This window comes from Pan paniscus, chromosome 17 (genome assembly GCF_029289425.2).
Source record: "Pan paniscus chromosome 17, NHGRI_mPanPan1-v2.0_pri, whole genome shotgun sequence".
Taxonomy (NCBI): Eukaryota; Metazoa; Chordata; class Mammalia; order Primates; family Hominidae; genus Pan; species Pan paniscus.
Genome location: NC_073266.2, coordinates 74,539,826 through 74,559,553, shown reverse-complemented (window position 1 = coordinate 74,559,553; position 19,728 = coordinate 74,539,826). Strand labels below are relative to the sequence as shown.

Here is a 19,728-nt window from a genome sequence, read left to right as displayed (position 1 = left end):
CAGGAACAAAAAATGGGTTGAGAGCTAAACATGAAAAGGGAGAGAATATCTCATGGGAATACTCTAGATGTAAAGATTTTAGAAAAGGCCATTACAACTGGGTTCCTCTTATAACCTGAGCCATCCCTACTTTGATAAATGCCTTTGGTCAGGTCAAATAGCCTTCCTGCCTGAGAAGAGGGATATGTGAAATTCTATAAGGGACATAACTATCATAGTTCACATATCCCTATTCCTGCCTGAGAATAGGGATCTGTGAAATTCTATAAGGGACATAACATGTGGAACGATAAAGACCCCCACGTTCACTAAAATTCATTGCTCAAGATCATCCTTTACCTATGACCTCTTCAAATTCGGCATGAATGTGAAGTATTATAGTAACGGTATTAATTTTTCCAATAAACTCAGACAAATGACTCTCTCTGAAACAACTAACAATTTTGTTATTCAATATTAATGTTTTCTTGAACAGTGACTGGATACAAACGATGCTCGAGTAAGGACATCTTGAGCCTTGAATGAATGCAAACTATGTGGAATTATGAGATTTGGTAACATTCACTTTTTCCTGATTGCAAAGATAGTAAATACTCATTGTGGAAAATTCAAATAATAAAGAAAAGTACAAAAAGGAAAGCAAAAAACCCCTGAAATATCTTTTCCCAAAGACAGTCACTGTTAAAATTTTGGTAAGCAACCTTCCAGACCTCCACATATACATAAAGATGAAGAGAAGCAGAGTTAATAAATTTTATATAAACAAGCTTATATTAAAATGTAGTTTCATAATTTGCCTTTTTGCTCAACAAAATGCTGACGGCAGTCTTCTCTTGTTAATGACTACAAATTTACATTATTCCTTTTAAATGGCTGAATAGTATTCTACTATACAATGGAGTAAATAAAAATAAACGAAACCAGTATCTACCTAATTTATTATCAGCATTTCTGAAAAAGGATATTTGCTGGACAGTGGTGGTAAGATTTAGGTGAGAGAATTGTGACTGTATTTCATTACCAAACTCCTCCTCTTGCTCAAATGCCAATGGATACAGAGAAGTGAAATATTCAAATTGTAGAAAACGGGGTTAGAAAATCAAAGGGCTTGAATGACTGCCAAATTACATCATTTGATAGATGAGAATGTAAATTCACTCAAATGTAACTTTGGCTTTTTTCTTCCCTTCAAAAATAAATGCTTCACAAAAGTGGTTCTATGAAGATTATTTTCTGAACACACAGAAACACAGCTATAATTCATCACAACAGGAAATGTTTTAATGCTATTCCCAATGTAAGTAATGCTGCACACAGACCTTACTAAGTCTCACTTGAGTAATTATCCAACCAATATTTCTCATTAACACTCATTTCTCAGCAAAGATTTTAATAGCTGATAGCTTTAGTAAGGTTCTGTATTAATAAGACTTCATTAACTTTTCAAAATATATTACAGTACACTTACTGGAATAATATAAAGGTATTCTGATACATCATTACAACGAAACAACATGTATCTAAATAAATCAGCAAAGCCCATTTGGGGAGAGCAGCAGTAGATCTAATACTGTTTTTTGGACTCTTTTTAATTCAAATAAGACAACTACAATTCTGGAAGAGATTTCATGGCATTTTCCTGAGAAAGCTGAAAGGACTTGTCTGTATCTTCCATTAAAATTTCAAGACTGAGTTTGGTATAACATAAACATGAAGAAATGGGCTGTATGTTAAATTCCCACATTGGTTTTAGAGGCAAGAATGACCTGGGTGTTGCCTGGGCTGCTTTGGCTTTGGCATGTGCAAATAACAGGAAGCAGCCCTTGGAGTAGGTGAGCTTGTGGATTAAGGACATGTGCTGCAGCCCCACTGTGTGCAAAGCCATGTGTCCAGGCACACAGATGTGAGTGCTCTTGGCAAAGCCCAGAGTCAACAGCAGGAGGCTTCAGAGAGGAACTGGAAGACAAAAAGATGTTACCTGAAAAGGAAGCCATCTAATAAACGAGCTTGGTCTCTAAGTGAAAAGGATGTTACCCATAATCCCATCAGTGACCTGGGCAGTAATTTTGATATAAATAGAAAAATATTCAAGGAAGGGATGAGCATATCCAAATAAAACCTTGAAGATCTTAGGGGAAAAAGATAATTTAACATTTAGAAAATTTCATTTAAAATACTCCTGAAAATACTGGGAAAAGTTTCAAATCTGGCTAATATGTGAGGTATTTCTTATATAAGAAATTATGTTTTCTTAGCAGAAAGGAAGTTGGAAAAAAGAGATGTTTTGTTTGTTTATTCCAAAGAAGAAACCCTGGACAGAACACAGGTTTCTGGCAAGCACGGACCCATGACTTACTGATCTCTGTGTCTCTAATGCACAGGCCAGTACCTACCACTCAGACATCCAATAAATGTGGAATGAGTGGAGCTTTATATAAATATTCCTCCAAGATCCCAAGAGAACAGGAAATAAAAGAAAATTTGTATGAAGGTACAGCTGACATAATAGAGGCCATTGAGTTAGACATGAGTGGCGGCGGGGGGGACCCCAAAAAAATCAGTAGGTAAAATCCTTAAAGAACCACTGCTGCAAAAGCCCAGTTTCTGAACACCTAATGGAATCACTGTGGAATTTCAGGAGTGGAAAACACCAGTGCTGTGGATACTCACTGGGAAAATGAGGGCTGGGTGAGATCTCTGATAAAGGGAGTTTAATATGAGCGAATTAAGATGCTGGAGATATATTCTAGAAGAAAGGCTAATGAGAAAATAAACTGGAAAACTAAATTAGATAAAAGTAGAAGAAGTCTGACAGATTTTGAAGTTGTCATGCTTTAACAGCACGTTGTTAATTAAGTAATTTATTGTATCCATTTTACATTTTATTACCTATTGATTTTTTTCAACTATCACCCAGTTGTGCTGAAGCCTTGTTTAAACTTTTATTTTGTTTTGTTTTAGATTTCAAAGCAATAAACTAAATCTCATAAAACATACTGGCATTCTAAGAAAATAAAGGTAACAACAAAATTTTAAATTAACTTTTTTGGGGGTGTTTAATTTCTTGGTAATTTTCAGGACTAAAAGAGTAAGGTAATTAAAAAGAAGATGGGATAGAAATTAAGCAGTGAGGATCAAACATATTCTATTGCCAAAATTAGTTGCTCAAAATTAATGTTCATTTTATTCAGAATTAAACATAGGCATTCTCATGAACTGCTTACCAAAGACTATGTGAGATCTTAAGAAATGTTTTGAACAGTTTGAGAATTATGAGTATTACGTGGGAAATTCAGAATGCAAAGAAAAATGAGATAATTATAAAAGGGACATGAGGTGAACACTAGGAAAACACCTTATTATCCTATGCCCTACGCCCTGTTAGAGTCACAGACCCAGGGACCTCGTGTGAAGGCCTCGTGTAAATGAATAGCTGAAGCCAGCGAGGCTTCTCCTGCCCGATTCCTCTCAGGCCAGGCCCTCAAACACGCTGGCCCTTGCTCACGGCTACTCGTGCACCTGTGCCCCCTTCTTAACCACCCACACCTCCTGACCCACCCTGAACACCCAGCCCTTCCTCCACATCACTCAAGCCTCAGTTTAGGTGTCACTTCCTCTGAAAAGCCTTCCCACAACCTTATTCTCAGGCTTCCCTGGGACCATAATTGCTTGCTTATTTATGTACGTCTACTTCAGACTGCAAGCTCTGTGAGAGCAGATGCCCCTCTTTCCAGATTGCTAATTGTATTCTCAGCACCCTGCATGCTAGTGCCTGGCACATCATCAGCAATCAATACAGACTGGATGTTTGCTGCAAGGAGGGAGGGAGGACAGGAAGGAGGGCCGGCAGGTAGGCTCAACAGGAAGGCTTACTACCAAACGCATATCACGCAGTATACGCTTTAAGACCCTGGAGCATCTACTCTTACCTGCCAAAAAGAAATGTGGCTGTCAGTGTTTGAGTAGGTGGCAAGATATCTTCCATCAGGAGCAAAAGCCACTGCAGTGATTGGTCCCTTGTGTCCATGGATTGTCTAAAATAAAATTCAGATATCATGAATGATAAGCATTTCACAGGACAATTACAAGTACACACACAAATGCATTCAATGTTGAACAAGTTACATCACGGGTATTAGATGCTGTTATCTTCTTTGTTTATAAAATCAGTTAGAAAAATAAGCAAAGCAACAGACGTTCTCTCATTGAGGGAACTCTCCAAGGGCTTCAATCTTGTTCTGAGGTGTCCACCTGCCTCCTAGTTGAGGAGGGCAGCATGAGCCCAAAGAAAAAGCATATATTAATAGGCAAACCAATGTGCTAATTCATTTATGTCCACCACAGGGAAGAATTTTACAATTAGTTAGAAAGGTAAGAAACTGATCACCAAAAGTATCCAGGAACTTTGCTCATCTGAAATAAAAAACAATCAAAGCTGCATTATAAAAATCCCTGTTCTGGAAGGAGTTAAAGACTATAATTTAATCTCCTTAATAATTATACACTGCTCATGCTTTATGCTTCATTTTCTACCAATAACACTGTATTTAAATGTATATAGCTGCAATTAGTAAATATACATCCACACACATGTGGGAGGTTTGGGCACACACATAAATCAAATACCATTAAAAACAAGTTAACAGGGATAGTTTTGAACCTCTGCCAAATAGCTATCATTGATTTAACCATGAATAATAAAAAGGAAGTTGTATTTTAGACTAGGTCTTTGATAGAAGGTCCCTCCTAATAAAAACAATACTCAAGTCTGATGATATTAATAATTACAGAAGACATTGGATACTAAGCACATTAGCATAATATTGTATTAATCTCCCTGTACTGAACTATTTAAAACCATACCTCTGCCACAATAACCAATATTCAATCTGGCTTACAAGCTGTAGGTTGGTCTCCTCCCTTTGTCTAGAAAGGAATAGGAAATGTGTGCCCTTAAACTAAGAAAATTCAGGACAGGTTTGCTTCCAGCTGTCATTTTTGATAAAGAATTGTGAGCCCTGAGTCTCAGTGGGAGCATCAGGCTTGTTATGTGTTTTGGCCCATAGGTACTGTACATTTCAGAAGATTTTTTTCATATTACATATCTGAATGCCTAAGATGAAGAAGAAGAGGGAAAACAGGGGTAGGGACACAAGCACATTCCTTGCTGCCTTTGCATTCTGTCCTTTCTTGTCATTAGACTTTCAAGGGACTGTGGTGTCCCAAATAACACTTGTTTTCTAACACTCAAAAAAAAAGTTATGTTGGTATAGAACTGGGCTCTGGGCAGGGAGAGAGCATTGATGTGAGCCGGACTTCCTGGGTTTGCATGTGAGCTCTACTACGTACTAACTGTGGAACCTAAGGCCACGTTATTTAAGGAACTTAACATCGCAGAGTACCCACGTTTGTAAAGTAGGAACGATGATGATGATGATAATGATAATATCTAACTCAAAGAGCTTTGTAAAGGTTAAATGAGGTAATACATAGCGTTCTGCACAATGCATGGCATATAACAATTCAATATTTTTAATATTTTTGTTACTCCTGCTTGCTTAGAGATGACCAGACACATATAAACAGTCATATAACTCAATCACTTGAGTACACTCTTCAATGAACCCTTCTCCAAAACTATGCCTTAATCACATATCTCAGAATCACCATCACGTAGCATACCAGGTTGCCTACAAACACAGACTTCAGACTGTGGCATTTGATTAAATAGATGTGATTACTCATGATGCTGGCCCATAAATGTACTAATTTAAGAAATGGAGTGCACTTGCTGCATAATTATCGCAAGAAACCAGCTTACCATGAACTATTCTGGAATGAGAATCACTCAGGCAGGAAAAAAGCCTTTCACCAATTAAATCGGAAAAAGTGGTCCATTCCCACTTACTAGGTCAGTTTAATCAGCTCATTGGGAAAGCATTTTTAACTGTTTTTTAACGTCAAGATTCAGTTCTGCTAAAAGTCTGAAATTCTATTGGGCCAATCTGAGGACACTTTATGGTAAAGACAGTAGGACAGTAAGTCCTTGACTTAGAGGCTGCAAACTCAAAACCCTTAACCTGAAATTAGATAATAGATGTGTTTGGTTTGGCCTGCAAAAGTGCAAAAAACAAATTTTTTCAGCCCATCTTTCTAATTGATCAGATCTTTTGTAAAATCAAGATTTCCAGCCTCTCCTGAAAAACTGGAGGATCGGGCAATACTGGGCCTCTGTTCACATGTGGCAGCATCAGCCAGGGCTGAGTGGTGGTGAGCACTTCAGCCTGAGCATGTGCTCTTCACTTCACCAGTCCAGCACTGACACAAAACAAGACCTGTGTACCAGGCTGCCCAGCTCACTTATTTCCCACCTGGTCCCTCCTGGCATTTAATGCAACCTTTCTATTACAAATATTTGATTCAAAATTCAAAGTTTCTTCCATGCTCTGGGATCCTAATATCCATCTAAAACTGTGAGTAGATTAAAAGTTCTTCTAAGAAAAACTGGCCCTTCTTGAAAGCCCCCAAAGCCCAACTCTGTGTAGAGGTGGACTGAGCCTCCTTCTGGAGATTGGGCCCCTCAGTTTCAAAACAGAATGCCAAGCCTTCCTCCTTCAGATTAGCATCCTTCCTTAATCAGCAACCAGAAGGTTGCTTCAGTAAGTTAGAGAACATAACAGTAAGCAGGCTATAAACCACCAGGTCCAAAGCATGTTACAACCCAGTGGACACATTCACAACCCTTTCTTTGAGGCTAGCAAGTTAGCTTTTTCTAAAAGTAGTAAAACAGACTCACTGGGACCATATTTGCTCCTTCAGAACAGTCTTCTCTAAATATTCCATTTTTTGTCTTCCTCTGGCGAGTATTTAAAACATCCACGTGAAGGGTACTTCTATTTCAGCTGAAGACACTGATCATTGTTATTTAAGTGTCTCTCAAAGAAGATTTTGGGAAATAAGTTCAGCCTGAATTGTCTGCTGGGAAAATGTTTGTCTTTCCAGATAAATTTGTTGCTTTCATTTATCATGTAACAATAATTACATAACCTAACACTGTCTTGCTTTACTGCCAGGAAACTCAGAACTAAATTTATGCTCATTCTATATAGATCAAGTAATAAATACTTCCTCCTACTCATTTTACTCATCACTGTTCCGTTTTCATTTGTTGTTGTTGAAGTCCTGTCATATACTGAGTTTAACTTTCTTGAAAGTCTTCTTTGGACAAAGGGGGACTACATCTTGGATCAGAACATCACACACACACATACACACAGCATGACTTGGATAAGAACATCACACACACATGCACACACACACACACACAGCATGATGCTGCTAGGTGCCCTACAGGGCTGGCTTTTTAAAGCAACCTAAAGAAAAACCACAGAGTGCTGACTGCAGCTGACAGACAGACCTGCTGTCTCGTAAGAGCAAGCACCGCTCAAGCAGTGCAGGGAAGTTCGCTGTTTTAAATGGCTTGGTACATCTGGTGAGTTCATTATAATCTCAGCCTGAGAGGTGCTTCAGCCCTCACTGTAATGGAAATTTTGCCATTGTCTTTTGTTCAGATTCTCTGAACTTCTAAGATCTGTGCAGGCACCACCTGAACTGACTTTAACCTCTACTCTGGCATTAGAGATGCAGCTGTGCCGATCGCATAGAACTTGTAAGTGCTTTGTGATGGAGCGGATTGGATGGTTTGGGTCTCAAATGCTAGACCTTGAAGAACATTTTCCAAAAAACAAACAAGTTTCAACATAAATAGAGGTTTGGTAGACTTTTTATATGCGAATGAGTATCATGCCTTGTTATATTTTTAGTCAAAGAAATTGCTGTCTTGAAAAGACAGAAACGGAATATAAAGAAATTAATCAAATTCAGGAAGTGCTACAAACAATTAAAAAAAATCAAGCAATTATTCCTAGCAGGAGATAGAGTGTTGAACTTTTAAACACCCCCACCTCTTTTTCTCATTAAAGAAAAGGAACTGGGAAGCAGAATAATGAACAATATTTAATGTACCCAACAGTTTTTAACACACATTTTCAATGTGCTCTGCAAAGAAATATAATTAACCCAGTTGTACAGAGAAGGAACCAGAAATGAGAATTTCTAAAATGATTTGGTCAGCGTCAATAAAAGCCATGACTTTCTAGAATATTGTCTTTAAAACTGCTCTCACATGGTCTGTCAGCTTCCAAATGACAAGTTTGGGACTTGAAACCAACCCACTTTGAGGTTGAATAAAATTAAAGAGAACATCTTATGTTTACTTGTAGGTCTCATCATTTTTTTTCTTTAAGGGGGAACATAAAATCCTATCTAAACCATTTTCTTAACATAAATTATGAAAACAAGATTTCCAAAAGTAGGTAAGATTTCCCTATCATAAATACCAGCACAAGGAAAAGATTCCTGAAGTACTGACCCATGTATTTTGTATAACATTTAGTAACATAAACTGGAAAAATGCACGAGCGTGGACTGAACCTTGATGACCCCCAAGATCTTGAGGGGCTGAGAGGGAAGCGGCCGGTGTGGCTGTGGGCTTCTCAGGAAGCAGTGTGGCTGACTTTAGATTAAGTCAGGCAGTTGCAATTTGAGGGGCGCTTGAAAGGTCTGCTGAGCCGAAATACTTCCTCCCCAGTTGGCTGCACGTGGCCTCTGAAATCTCGAAAAACACAATTATGCCTTCACCTGAGGCATTTTCCCTAGAATGTGCTCCGGCAGAGGGCAAACAGGACAAGCTTGTTTTCATAAGGTACAAGCATGGCAGATGCCCTGACTTTAGGGTGAGCCTGAATGAAGTGTCTGTGTGTGTATGGAGGCAGGAAATAGGTAAGACGGGTCAGAAATTCAAGGCAGTCAGTGCCTCAGAAGTGAGGAAGAACTCTCAAAAGGAGAGGCAATACCAAAGACCTGCAAATACCTACATCTTCCCAGTGCTGCTCCCACTTAATGATACCCGGCAACGCCAAGTGAGGTGCAGCGGGTGCTTGCGGCACTCATCGTACGTTTGGCATCTCTCTCATATTAACAGCAGCTGAAGTCAGAAAAGGGCAGCTAAGGAGGGGGAACCAGGCTCTGATTTGCATGCCTTTCTGACATCCCAATACAGGAGCCCGTAGATTTCATGGCTGGCTGGCAGGGAGGTAACTGCTCAAGGCAGAGAGAAGACAAAGACATCGCTCTGACTGACAGCTCTGTTAGGCAAGGGAAAGGCTCATCAAAAAAGAGCCATTTCAAAAGAGTTCAAAAGTTAAGAATTAATTATGTTCCAGGAAAAAAAAAATCCCCCTTCTTTTCTCCCAATCAATTAGTGAAAATTTTATTAGATATTTAAGGTTCATCTGCTCAAGGAAACAAATTATAGATTCAACAAATAATTTAGGCAGATAATAACACCATTAAAAAATAGATAATCTCATCTATGGCTGATTAGAAGGTTCAAGTCCAATTTAATTATCACGATGAACTAAGCCTTCTCAAGTCTCTTTGTGCATAGGCTCTTAAGATCACATGGTGTTGCCAAGAACACTGAAAGGTCACCCATTCTGCTGTGTGTGTGGACAGGGCTACGGTGAAGCAGGTCAGACAGATGAAAATCTATTCTGTTTTCAGATATCTCCAGAGAAAGATTCCCACATCTCCCCTGAGGACCCTTTTCAGTGTTTAACAATGTGTGCTGTCAGGGAATTTTTCCTTATATCAAATCTAAATCCAAAACACTGCAGTTGAAGCTTGCTTCCTCTGGTCCTGGCCTCAGTAGAGATGGAGAACAGCTGGTGACCAATCTTAGTGTGACAGCCTTTTAAAAGCTTGAGGACTGTTGCAGCAACCTGCCCCCTCTTTTACTTAATTTTGTTTTCAGGATTAAAAAAAAAAATCCCAGTGACTATAACCTTTCCTTTCAGGTTTTATTTCTCAACTTTTTAATAATTTCAGTGGCTTTTCCTTAAACTCTCTTCAAGCTTTCCAATCAAGACATCTTAGAGTTGGATGGTATCTTTGAGGTCACCTTATTCAACTACATCTCATGATGTGGAATTTCTTTTCTTTCTTTTTTTTTTCTTTTGAGACAGAGTTTCACTCTTGTTGCCCAGGCTGGAGTGCAATGGCGCGATCTCGGCTCACTGCAACCTCCACATCTCAGGTTCCAGTGATTCTCCTGCCTCAGCCTCCTGAGTAGCTGGGATTATAGGCACCCACCAACCGCCTGGCGAATTTTTTGTATTTTTAGTAGAGACGGGGTTTCTCCATGTTGGTCAGGCTGGTCTTGAACTCCTGACCTCAGGTGATCCACCCACCTCAGCCTCCCAAAGTGCTGGGATTACAGGTGTGAGCACCTGGCCTCAAGATGTGGACTTTCTTTTATTCCTTTTCTTCTTCTTTTTTTTTTTTGAGATGGAGTCTTGCTCTGTCACCTAGACTGGAATGCAGAGTGCAATGGCACGATCTCGGCTCACTGCAACCTCTGCCTCCAAGGTTCAAGTGATTCTCCTGCCTCAGCCTCCCGAGTAGCTGGGATTACAGGTGCATGCCATGACGCCCAGCTAATTTTTGTATTTTTATTGGAGACAGGGTTTCCCCATGTCAGCCAGGCTGGTCTTGAACTCCTGACCCCAAGTGATCCACCTGCCTCGGCCTCTCAAAGTGCTGGGATTATAGGCGTGAACCACTGTGCCCGGCCAAGATGTGGAATTTCAAACCAGACTGAGTACTGGAATTAGATCAGATGTCATTACAGTTTCTCATAACCCTATGCAGCCTGGCCAGCATATGCTTATTTTATCAGAAAACAGCAATTGTGGCTGATGATCACCATTAAAAGATAATTTACTAGAACTCCTTGAAAAGGAAAAACTCGTACAGTTGTTGGCATGCAGATGGCTGACATCTGCAGTGCTCCCCGTTATCTTTAGGAGAGTGAGATGTGCACACCTAAGTCAATGGACAGAGTCTTGGGGCTGCAGAAACATCTTGAGAGGCAACCACTGACAAAAACCCAGATGATCAACCCCTGCTCTAAAGCCTCTTCTATCACTTTCCAAAATACATTAGTACTCATTTTGCACCCTGTTTATTTTCATTAAACATGTACTCCCATTCATTTATTGCTCGTTAACTCTCTTCTATTTCTCTCTTCTCCAATTTACTAATTCTCAACACTTACATCATATCACCTGGGTGCTTAAAGAGGTTAGTTTCTGTCTCACCATTGGGTCTTGATAAAATTGCATCATATAACTTAATACTTTAAAACAAAAAGTGGATTTAGCAAAGGTCAACTATAAAACAGCTGTTGTCATCCTTGAAATAAATTTTAAAATTGTACATGGAAGGGTAAACATGCATTACTATGCTATAGCACAGAACAGCAGTATAGCTGTTCTGTTGAGGATCAACCCCTGGACCATGGACTGGTACCGGTCCATGGCCTGTTAAGAACCAGGCCATACAGCAGGAGGGTGGGTGACAGGTAAGCAAGCCTCTGCCTCCTGTCAGGTCAGTGGCAGTGTTAGATTCTCATAGGTGTGCAAACCCTATTGTGAACTGTGCATGTGAGGAATCTACGTTGTGCCCTCCTTATGAGAATCTAACTAATGCCTGATGATCTGAGGAGGAACAGTTTCATCACAAAACCAGCCATCCCACTCAGGTCCACAGAAGACTTGTCTTCCATGAAACTGGTCCCTGCTGCCAAAAAGGTTGGGGACTGTTGCTATAGAGAATCCAAAAAGCATACTAAGAAGGCAAACTTTTGTAGCATGTATGATATGCCAGGTGCTGTTCCAGACACTTTTACATAAACTTTTTAATCTTTACATATCAACCCAATGAGATAAGCAGACTATGTTATTCCCCACCTCATAGATGAGGGGACCGAGGCACAGGGAGGTGCGATAACTTGTTTGGGTTAGAATCCAGGCAGTCTGGTGCCAGAGTCTGCTGCCTCACAGAATACCAGGTAAAAGAAAGCTATGAACTGCTGGATTTTCAATTTCCGTAGCTTGACTTTCCTATAGCTGAGAAAGTCTTATGTATATTATACACTAACACTTATAAATGACTTCGCCAAACCAAATAACAAAGACCTTGAGCGATGCCTGGTGGTGCTTGGAGGCTGGGTGCAGCCCCAGCCCAGGCAGCTACAGTAGGGCTGCTTGGAAACAAGAGCTTGTGGTGGTGCTGGGGCTTGCCCGGGGGAAGTGTCCATCTCCTCATTCTGGACAGGCAACAGTCAGCCGGGCCACCTTGCAGACCCTTCTGAATTTCAGGGGACCTCACAGAACCCCTAGACTCCCAACCCCATGTGGCATGGAGGTGGCTTCCACATACACAGGAAGGTCCCTGGATTGGCCCAACCTCCCTTCCTATCCTGGTGCTGTCCTGGTCCACGGCAATCTCCCCTGCCCTGCCATCCCTGTGAGGACGGCTGGGATGACAGCACTGCCTGAGACATAGGAAGCCCATTTTCCCAGGGTAGTCCTGCCTCCGTGTGGGGAGAGGCAGGGTCCACTGGCCCACTGGCCCACTGCCACAGTGAGGATGAAGAAACACTCTTTTATTTGACCCACCTCCAGGAGTTCAAACCTCTTAAAACAGAGTTGTCCTGGCCTTCTTCACTGGCTAAGGAGGAGGAAGGTACCTGTGTTGATTCCCCCAGACACCCAGGCCAGGTTACAGAGATGGTAGCCCCATCTCTCTCACCAGCAGCCTCCCTCCCTGGTCCTCAGTGCCTGAAGGTTTTCACCCTCCCATCAGCTTGTCTGTACCCCAAAGAGGCAATATCTTCCTACAAGGACCATAAATAAGCACTTTTTAAGTAAAGGATAATTAGAGTTCGGAACCTGTTTCTTTCTCACTTGGGACCCAAAATATGAAAACTAAAAATATCGACCAAAATGGAAGTACATGGTAAATGCAATCCTAAAACTCTCTAGTATTGAAAAGAGTTCAGCTTTTCTTATTGGGTGTACTATCTCCTATAGTCTACGCACATAAGACTAGATGCTGCCCTTTGGCGGTTCTACAATGATTTTGAACAGAGATTTGAGAGTTGAAAACAGATTGTTTATCTCTATAATTTCTTTTCTTGATGGAGGGCTGAGGCAATGCTTTTTATTCACATTATGCCAACTTTATGTTATAAAGTCAACCTGTTTTGGCATTTTCCAAGCCAAGGTATTGAAACTATTCAATGAATTATTTTCTATCACCATCTAACTGAAAAGAATATATATTCAGAGGGAAAAACAAGTAGACTTGATATCATTTTAACATCTTAATGGAAAATAGATTTAAGGATAAATATAATAAAGTGAGCTATCTTAAGTTTTATTGTAAGATATAATGCCTCAAGTAAACAGGCTCTCTTTATTTCTTAAAACTAGCTTCAGTGTTTACTGCCCATTTTCAGTTACTAAAAGTTACATATATGTCATTCGAGGACAAACTGACATTGATTAATTAAAAGAGCTTTTCACTACCTACATATTGACAATCCTTATGACGCAAGTAATAGTTTTCAATATTTCTTCTGTGGGGGGTTATATATTAACATGCATGTGCATATGCACATATACACATACAACACCCTTATCTAGGAATAGTGAGAATCAAAATACATGCTCAAAACTATTGTATTATTGTAATTTTGACATTCCTAATAAGTTTTTTATGGTATCGAGGCTTATATTTTCACTAAGATCCATTATAAATTATCAAAATTATTTTTAAAAGGAAGTTTTATGAATGGAAAAATAGAGAATAAACATTTAAGCCAATTGTTGCTTACCAAACTTAAAAACACTGTAATCATCATACAGCAAACTCTAAAAAATAGGTACTGATTTTAGGAGCATTTTCCCTTCGATTTAACTGGGAAACTTTCAGATTCAAAGAAAAGTTCTCCATCAATTAGACATTAATTCACCTATTAATGTCTAAGCCCTTCTTTCCCCTTTTCTTGCTGCAGATAATCAGGAACTAGCCTTGCTCTTCCCTGTTCTTCTGATTTATTAGGCCCAGTATTTCCAGGATAAAGTAACAATAGAATATCCAATTAAATTATACATAATTGATATGTCTTTTCTTTGCATGTTGAAATGATTAATTATATAGAATCATACTTTGAAAATTAGGTTTGCTAAAAATCCCAAACATCACAAGTTAATATATTATGTGATCACCACCAACTTTTGGCTAATAAAATGACAGCAGTCTGTTTGTACTGTACAACTTTTAGACTCAATAATGATTAAAAAAGCCTAAAGACATAAATGAAAACATAACGTTTTGATATAATTTAACATTTAAAAATTTAATTACACAGCCATACTTAAAGATGATTCATGGACACTCTACTGCTGAATACTAATATAATTTAGATAAATGTGGTTGTTTTAAATAAAAGAATAGTGAATAAATTATCAAATATTTACACTGCTCATATGAAATATTTATTAAAGTTTCACTTGCATATGCCTAAAAAGTCACACAAAATGTTTTCTTCAGATCTGGGCAAACCCAAAAGCTAAATGTTTTTTTCAGTATTTCTAATAGAAAACTATTTGAACACATGCTAGAAGTCTTATACTATGCTATGAAAATAAATCCCTCCCCTCCTGCTTCCACATGGAGTTCCTCAGCAGCATGAATGGTCTTGATTATCTCCACCCTTTCTAGACATTTCAGGCCTTTACATGGCAGGACTTCAGCAGACACATGTACACACTAACTCGCTGGACAGCAGTCACATTCCTAAGTAAATGTCCGTCATGATGGGACTTGGCATTTTCGTGGGTTTTGATTTGGGTTATGGTTAACGGAAGATGGTTTGGTTAGAGCAGTAGGTCAGGATCTTCACATGTGTTCCCGCTCCTTTGTCACCTCTCCTTTGCCTGGTATAGCGCCTGGTGACACAAAATTGTCTGATGTAGATTATACTAAAGCTAGGGAATTTATATTTTTTGAAATTATGTTTCAAAAGTATTTAACATTTTCACCATTCTGAAAAGAGAAATGCTTGAAAGTGTTACATTACAACATAAAATAAAATTCTAAAATTCATACTTATATTAACCAACATTACCGTACCTTTGGATTCATGTTTATTTTGGATAATGATAGAACATATCCACTAGGACACATTACAGATTTAGAAATTTTACACTTTTATGTGTAGTTTATTATGCCTCTTCCACTTATTAAAACAGAAAATTAGATTAGTCTGGAACATAACCTAATTTATGTTGTATGTTGTTCTGCATTACAAGGTTCATTCCTTTTGTTAAGAAATACCAAGTTATTTAGTCATGTAACCAAACATCACCTGTTCCTCCAAAACCTATTGAAATAAAAAAACAAAAAATGAATTCCCTTGATGATGGTGACTTATTAGAGACTGATCTAGAATGAATACCTTCTAACTTAAAGCTCCTTTCACATTTTTACTTTTCCCAATACAATTTTAATAGTAAAACAATTGCATTGTTCAAAATAAATGCAATAAAAATATAATTTAAAGAAATACCAAGTTACAAAAAGATAAAATTAACCTTCTACTTTTGATATAACATCCAACATTTTTCTATTAAAATCATAATATTCATAAAATATGCAATATATGTCTTTTTTTCACATAGCAATTGCATTTGCAAATCTCCCAGAGTAATTACTGTGGCAAAATAACACTGACATTACTTGTCAGTCCTCTGACTTATACTTAGACTATCCACTTTCACTTAGTGGATTAAAATTTGTCTTTGCTGGTTTTATGAATAGGCAAAATTTTCTGATTTGCTTATTTGTAAAATAATATTATCTGTCTTGCCTACCTCATGGGATTAAATAGTTTTAGGAAAATGTAGTTAAAAATATTTACTTAGACTTTTGTTTTAGGTCCTGTGCAAGATATCAGAGTATAAAGATGAGATAGGACCCCTGCCAGTGAATCTAGGAATGGGAGACCAACAGGTTGACAGGAAGCGACTATGGTATGGTGCAGTCAACAGCGTAATAGAGATGTGCTGAAGATGTCACGGAAACACGGATGAGGAGACAGTAGTTTCTGTCCAGCAGCAGGAGATGTCAGAAAAAGGTACAGAGAGAAGGCTGTATTTGAACTGCGCTTTAAAGGACCACCAGAAGTTGGTGAGAAGAACAAGAGATGAGTCTAAGCAAACATGTGCCAAGTGAAGACTTCAGAGGGGTCCAAGAAAACGGCCAGCACTCCCGTGTCACTCTGCCTAGGGGAGCAACAGGGGGCGAGGAGAGGTGGAGAGAGGCAGGGTTGAAAACGAGGCAGAAAGGCAGCTATGGCCAGGCTATAAGCCGCCTTCTTGTGGTGTCAAGAAGTGTGGACTTAATTCATAGTCAATAGAGAGTTTTCTGAAGTTTTTAAATATGAGAATGGTCAGATCAGACTAGTTTTAAGAAAATTCTGCAGAGGATGGAGAAGAGGGAAACAGAAAGGAAGAAGGACTTGTTGGGAAGCAAATGTAGCAGAGAAATGGGGAGCTGAATGAGGAAGTGGGCATGGACAGGAAGGAGAGGGCAAGCGGGGCCGGTGGTGCTGCTGTGACCTGGACAGGAAAGGCACAAAGGAAAGAAGACCCTGGGGAGGGCGCGGCGGACAGGGATCAGTGGGAAGGTGTCAGAGGAAATAATGAGCTCAGTGTGAGAATTCAGGTGGAGGGACTGAGCACATAGAAATATGTTAGAGAGTGAGGAAAATGAATTTGGAGCTTAGGAACAGATTTATGAAAAGAAAGGCAGATTTGGGAGGAACCAGCACATAGAGAGATGTGGAAGGAATAGACCCTGCACTCAGCCCTGTTCCTGGTACACAGCAGCTTCTCCAGGAATGTTTGTTAAAAAATCCAATGTAAATGGTTGAGAAAGTCCATGAGGAGTAGATAGAGTGAAAAGACCAAAAGGATGAGGATAAAACGACAGGAGACACTAGCAGTATAAGGGGTGGGCAGAAAAGAAAGACCTGGGCTCATTTTACACATTGTAGACCTGAAATATAATATTTTATCTAATATTTTATTTTTAAATTAAATATTTCAAGGTTGTTCCCAATGTACAAATCACCTTTAAAAGAGGATTTTGTGATAAATTAATGTAGTTAATAACAAAATTGCTTTGAAGGTTGATAGTATTTAAACTTTTAAATGATAACCCTTTATCAAGTAGTAATTATCTGACTCAGAGATCAGAAAATCAATTATTAAAAAGTCAAATTTCTGGAATCAAAAACATATATTTGAATTAAATTTAACATTTTAATCTACAAATACTTGCCAACTCAAAACAGTCTAATTTCTCTAATTTTAACTTTAAATTTCATCAGTTATCCACAAATTATGTTTTAGAAAGCCCAATGTATAATATACTTAAGATTTCTCCAAGTATAATTATTTTTTTCTCCAAGTATAATTATAAAAAGAAAAAATATACTATTAAACATTAGGAGGCCGGGAGCGGTGGCTCACGCCTGTAATCCCAGCACTTTGGGAGGCTGAGGCGGGCAGATCACGAGGTCAGGAGATCGAGACTATCCTGGCTAACATGGTGAAACCCCATCTCTATTAAAAATACAAAAAATTAGCTGGGCATGGTGGCGGGCGCCTGTAGTCGCAGCTACTCGGGAGGCTGAGGCAGGAGAATGGTGTGAACCCGGGAGGCGGAGCTTGCAGTGAGCTGAGATTGGGCCACTGCACTCCAGCCTGGGCGACAGAGCGAGACTCCGTCTCAAAAAAAAAAAAAAAAAAGTTAGGAAAGATAACAAAAAAGGAATTAAACTGGAACTTGTATATATTTATGGATGTATATGCCTGTATACATACATACACACATATGTACTGGTTGCTCACTTAGATATGCAGATTCTTCTCGAACATAAAAAAAAAATTAACCAAATTAATGACTTTAAAAAATCTACATTAGTGATCATAATCACCAATTTGGTTTTGATACAAATTTCAATTAGTCTCTGTATTCATAAGCTAGAATCAATGCAAAAAATGCTGGATACTTTACTACTAATTACAGCCACACAATTCATATTTATATAAGCATTCCCTATAGTTTGGCCAAAGGTAATTTACCTGAATGCAAGGGAAAGTGAATATCCTATCACTAAAATTAAATTTTAGAGGAATATCTATTTAATGTTCTTAAAGTGGGAGATATATTGGCTTAAACCTTTGTATCTTTAATGCAATCATACTGCCTAATGATAAGCAAAACTAAAAGGTCAATTCATTACAAAATTCAATATTTGGACCATCAAACTCTTTAGTACTTAATAAGCAATTAATATTTTTCAATGAAAAATATTGTGGTAATACAGGTGAAAATCAATAACACAAGCCCACTTGTTGCACTACCACTGACAAGCTATCTAAATAACTACAATCTTTAAGAAAAAAAAAAACTGCTTTGATGTTTTAACTTATGTTCTTTCCAAGCAGACGTGAATCCTGTGATGCTCTCTGTTTATAACACAGAATGCACTTTGTTAGTAATCTGCTCATAATTACTATCATGCATGTGACCCAGAGACATGTGCCTTAAAATAACATTCTATGCCTTATTACAGATGCTATTAAGGGCAAACTTTAATACTATGCATGCAAATTTTATTCACTTTTAAGAAAAAAGCATCTAAAACTCAACCAGAAGCTTTCCATTTAATATAATATTTTCCTTTAGGAGTAAGTGTATGAGAAGGTAGTTTGGACACACTTCTGAGGCTTAATAGACTTTCTGTATGAACTTTGCATTAGCAAAAATAATTTTTAGTAGAAGCATAATTTTTATTTAGACCAAGCTTGTCCAACCTGTGGTCTATGGGCCACATGCGGCCCAGGATGGCTTTGAATGTGGCCCAACACAAATTCATAAACTTTCTTAAAAGATGAGATTTTTTGTTTTTCGCTCATAAGCTAGCATTAGTGTTAGTATATTTTATGTGTGTGGACCAAGACAATTCTTCTTCTTCCAGTGTGGCCCAGGAAAGTCAAAAGATTAAGACACCCCTGATTTAAATATTTTTTTTCTTTGAAAAACACCAGGAAAAATATAAAAAAAGAAACTAAAAATTACCTATAGTACTACTATTTTTGGGGTACTTATAATAAAACTGAAAACCCTACCCAAATATACTTACTCATCAAATCCCATCCCTCAGAAGAACCACCATAAGTCACTGGCTTACAGTCTTCCAGATTTCATATTAGCTTGTCTTTGAAATCTTAAAGTTTATCAGTTTTTCCTGGTATAAACAATTTCATACTCCTATGCACTATTTTTCCATAAAAATATTTTACTTGCTCAGAGATGAGAGTCATAGTTGCCAGATCACTTTAAATGTTAAAATTAAAATTATAACATTACATGGTAAGTGTAATATTATATGGTAAATGCATGCTCCCTAAAACTGTGCTTCTTTTTTTAAAAAAGGAAGGTTATTAACAAAAAAACATTATTTAACATACATTTAGTTGCTTTTATAGTTTAGAAATGATAAGGACATCGTTTTTTAAAAGTTTTTTATAATATGATAATAGTTTTATGCTAAACATTTCTATTTAACAGTCAATTGAGATTAGTGGTTAGATACAGCATTGTACATTAAGATGCCTGACACGGTATTATAAAATACTTGTACTTACAGATTTTTAATTTATGACTGTTCAGGTGTCAGAGTTTGTA

General features: G+C 38.2%; 1 protein-coding gene across 5 annotated transcripts in view; it reads right to left on the bottom strand.

The window, feature by feature from the left end:
* The window catches only part of WDR7 (WD repeat domain 7), a 380,267-nt gene that overhangs the window by 4,684 nt on the left and 355,855 nt on the right, over positions 1-19,728 (bottom strand). For all 5 annotated transcript variants that reach the window (XM_003827244.5, XM_034943806.3, XM_003827243.5 and 2 more), the window contains one exon: positions 3,930-4,034. In XM_003827244.5, coding sequence (XP_003827292.1) covers positions 3,930-4,034 — 105 coding nt within the window. The remainder of the gene's footprint in view (positions 1-3,929; positions 4,035-19,728) is intronic.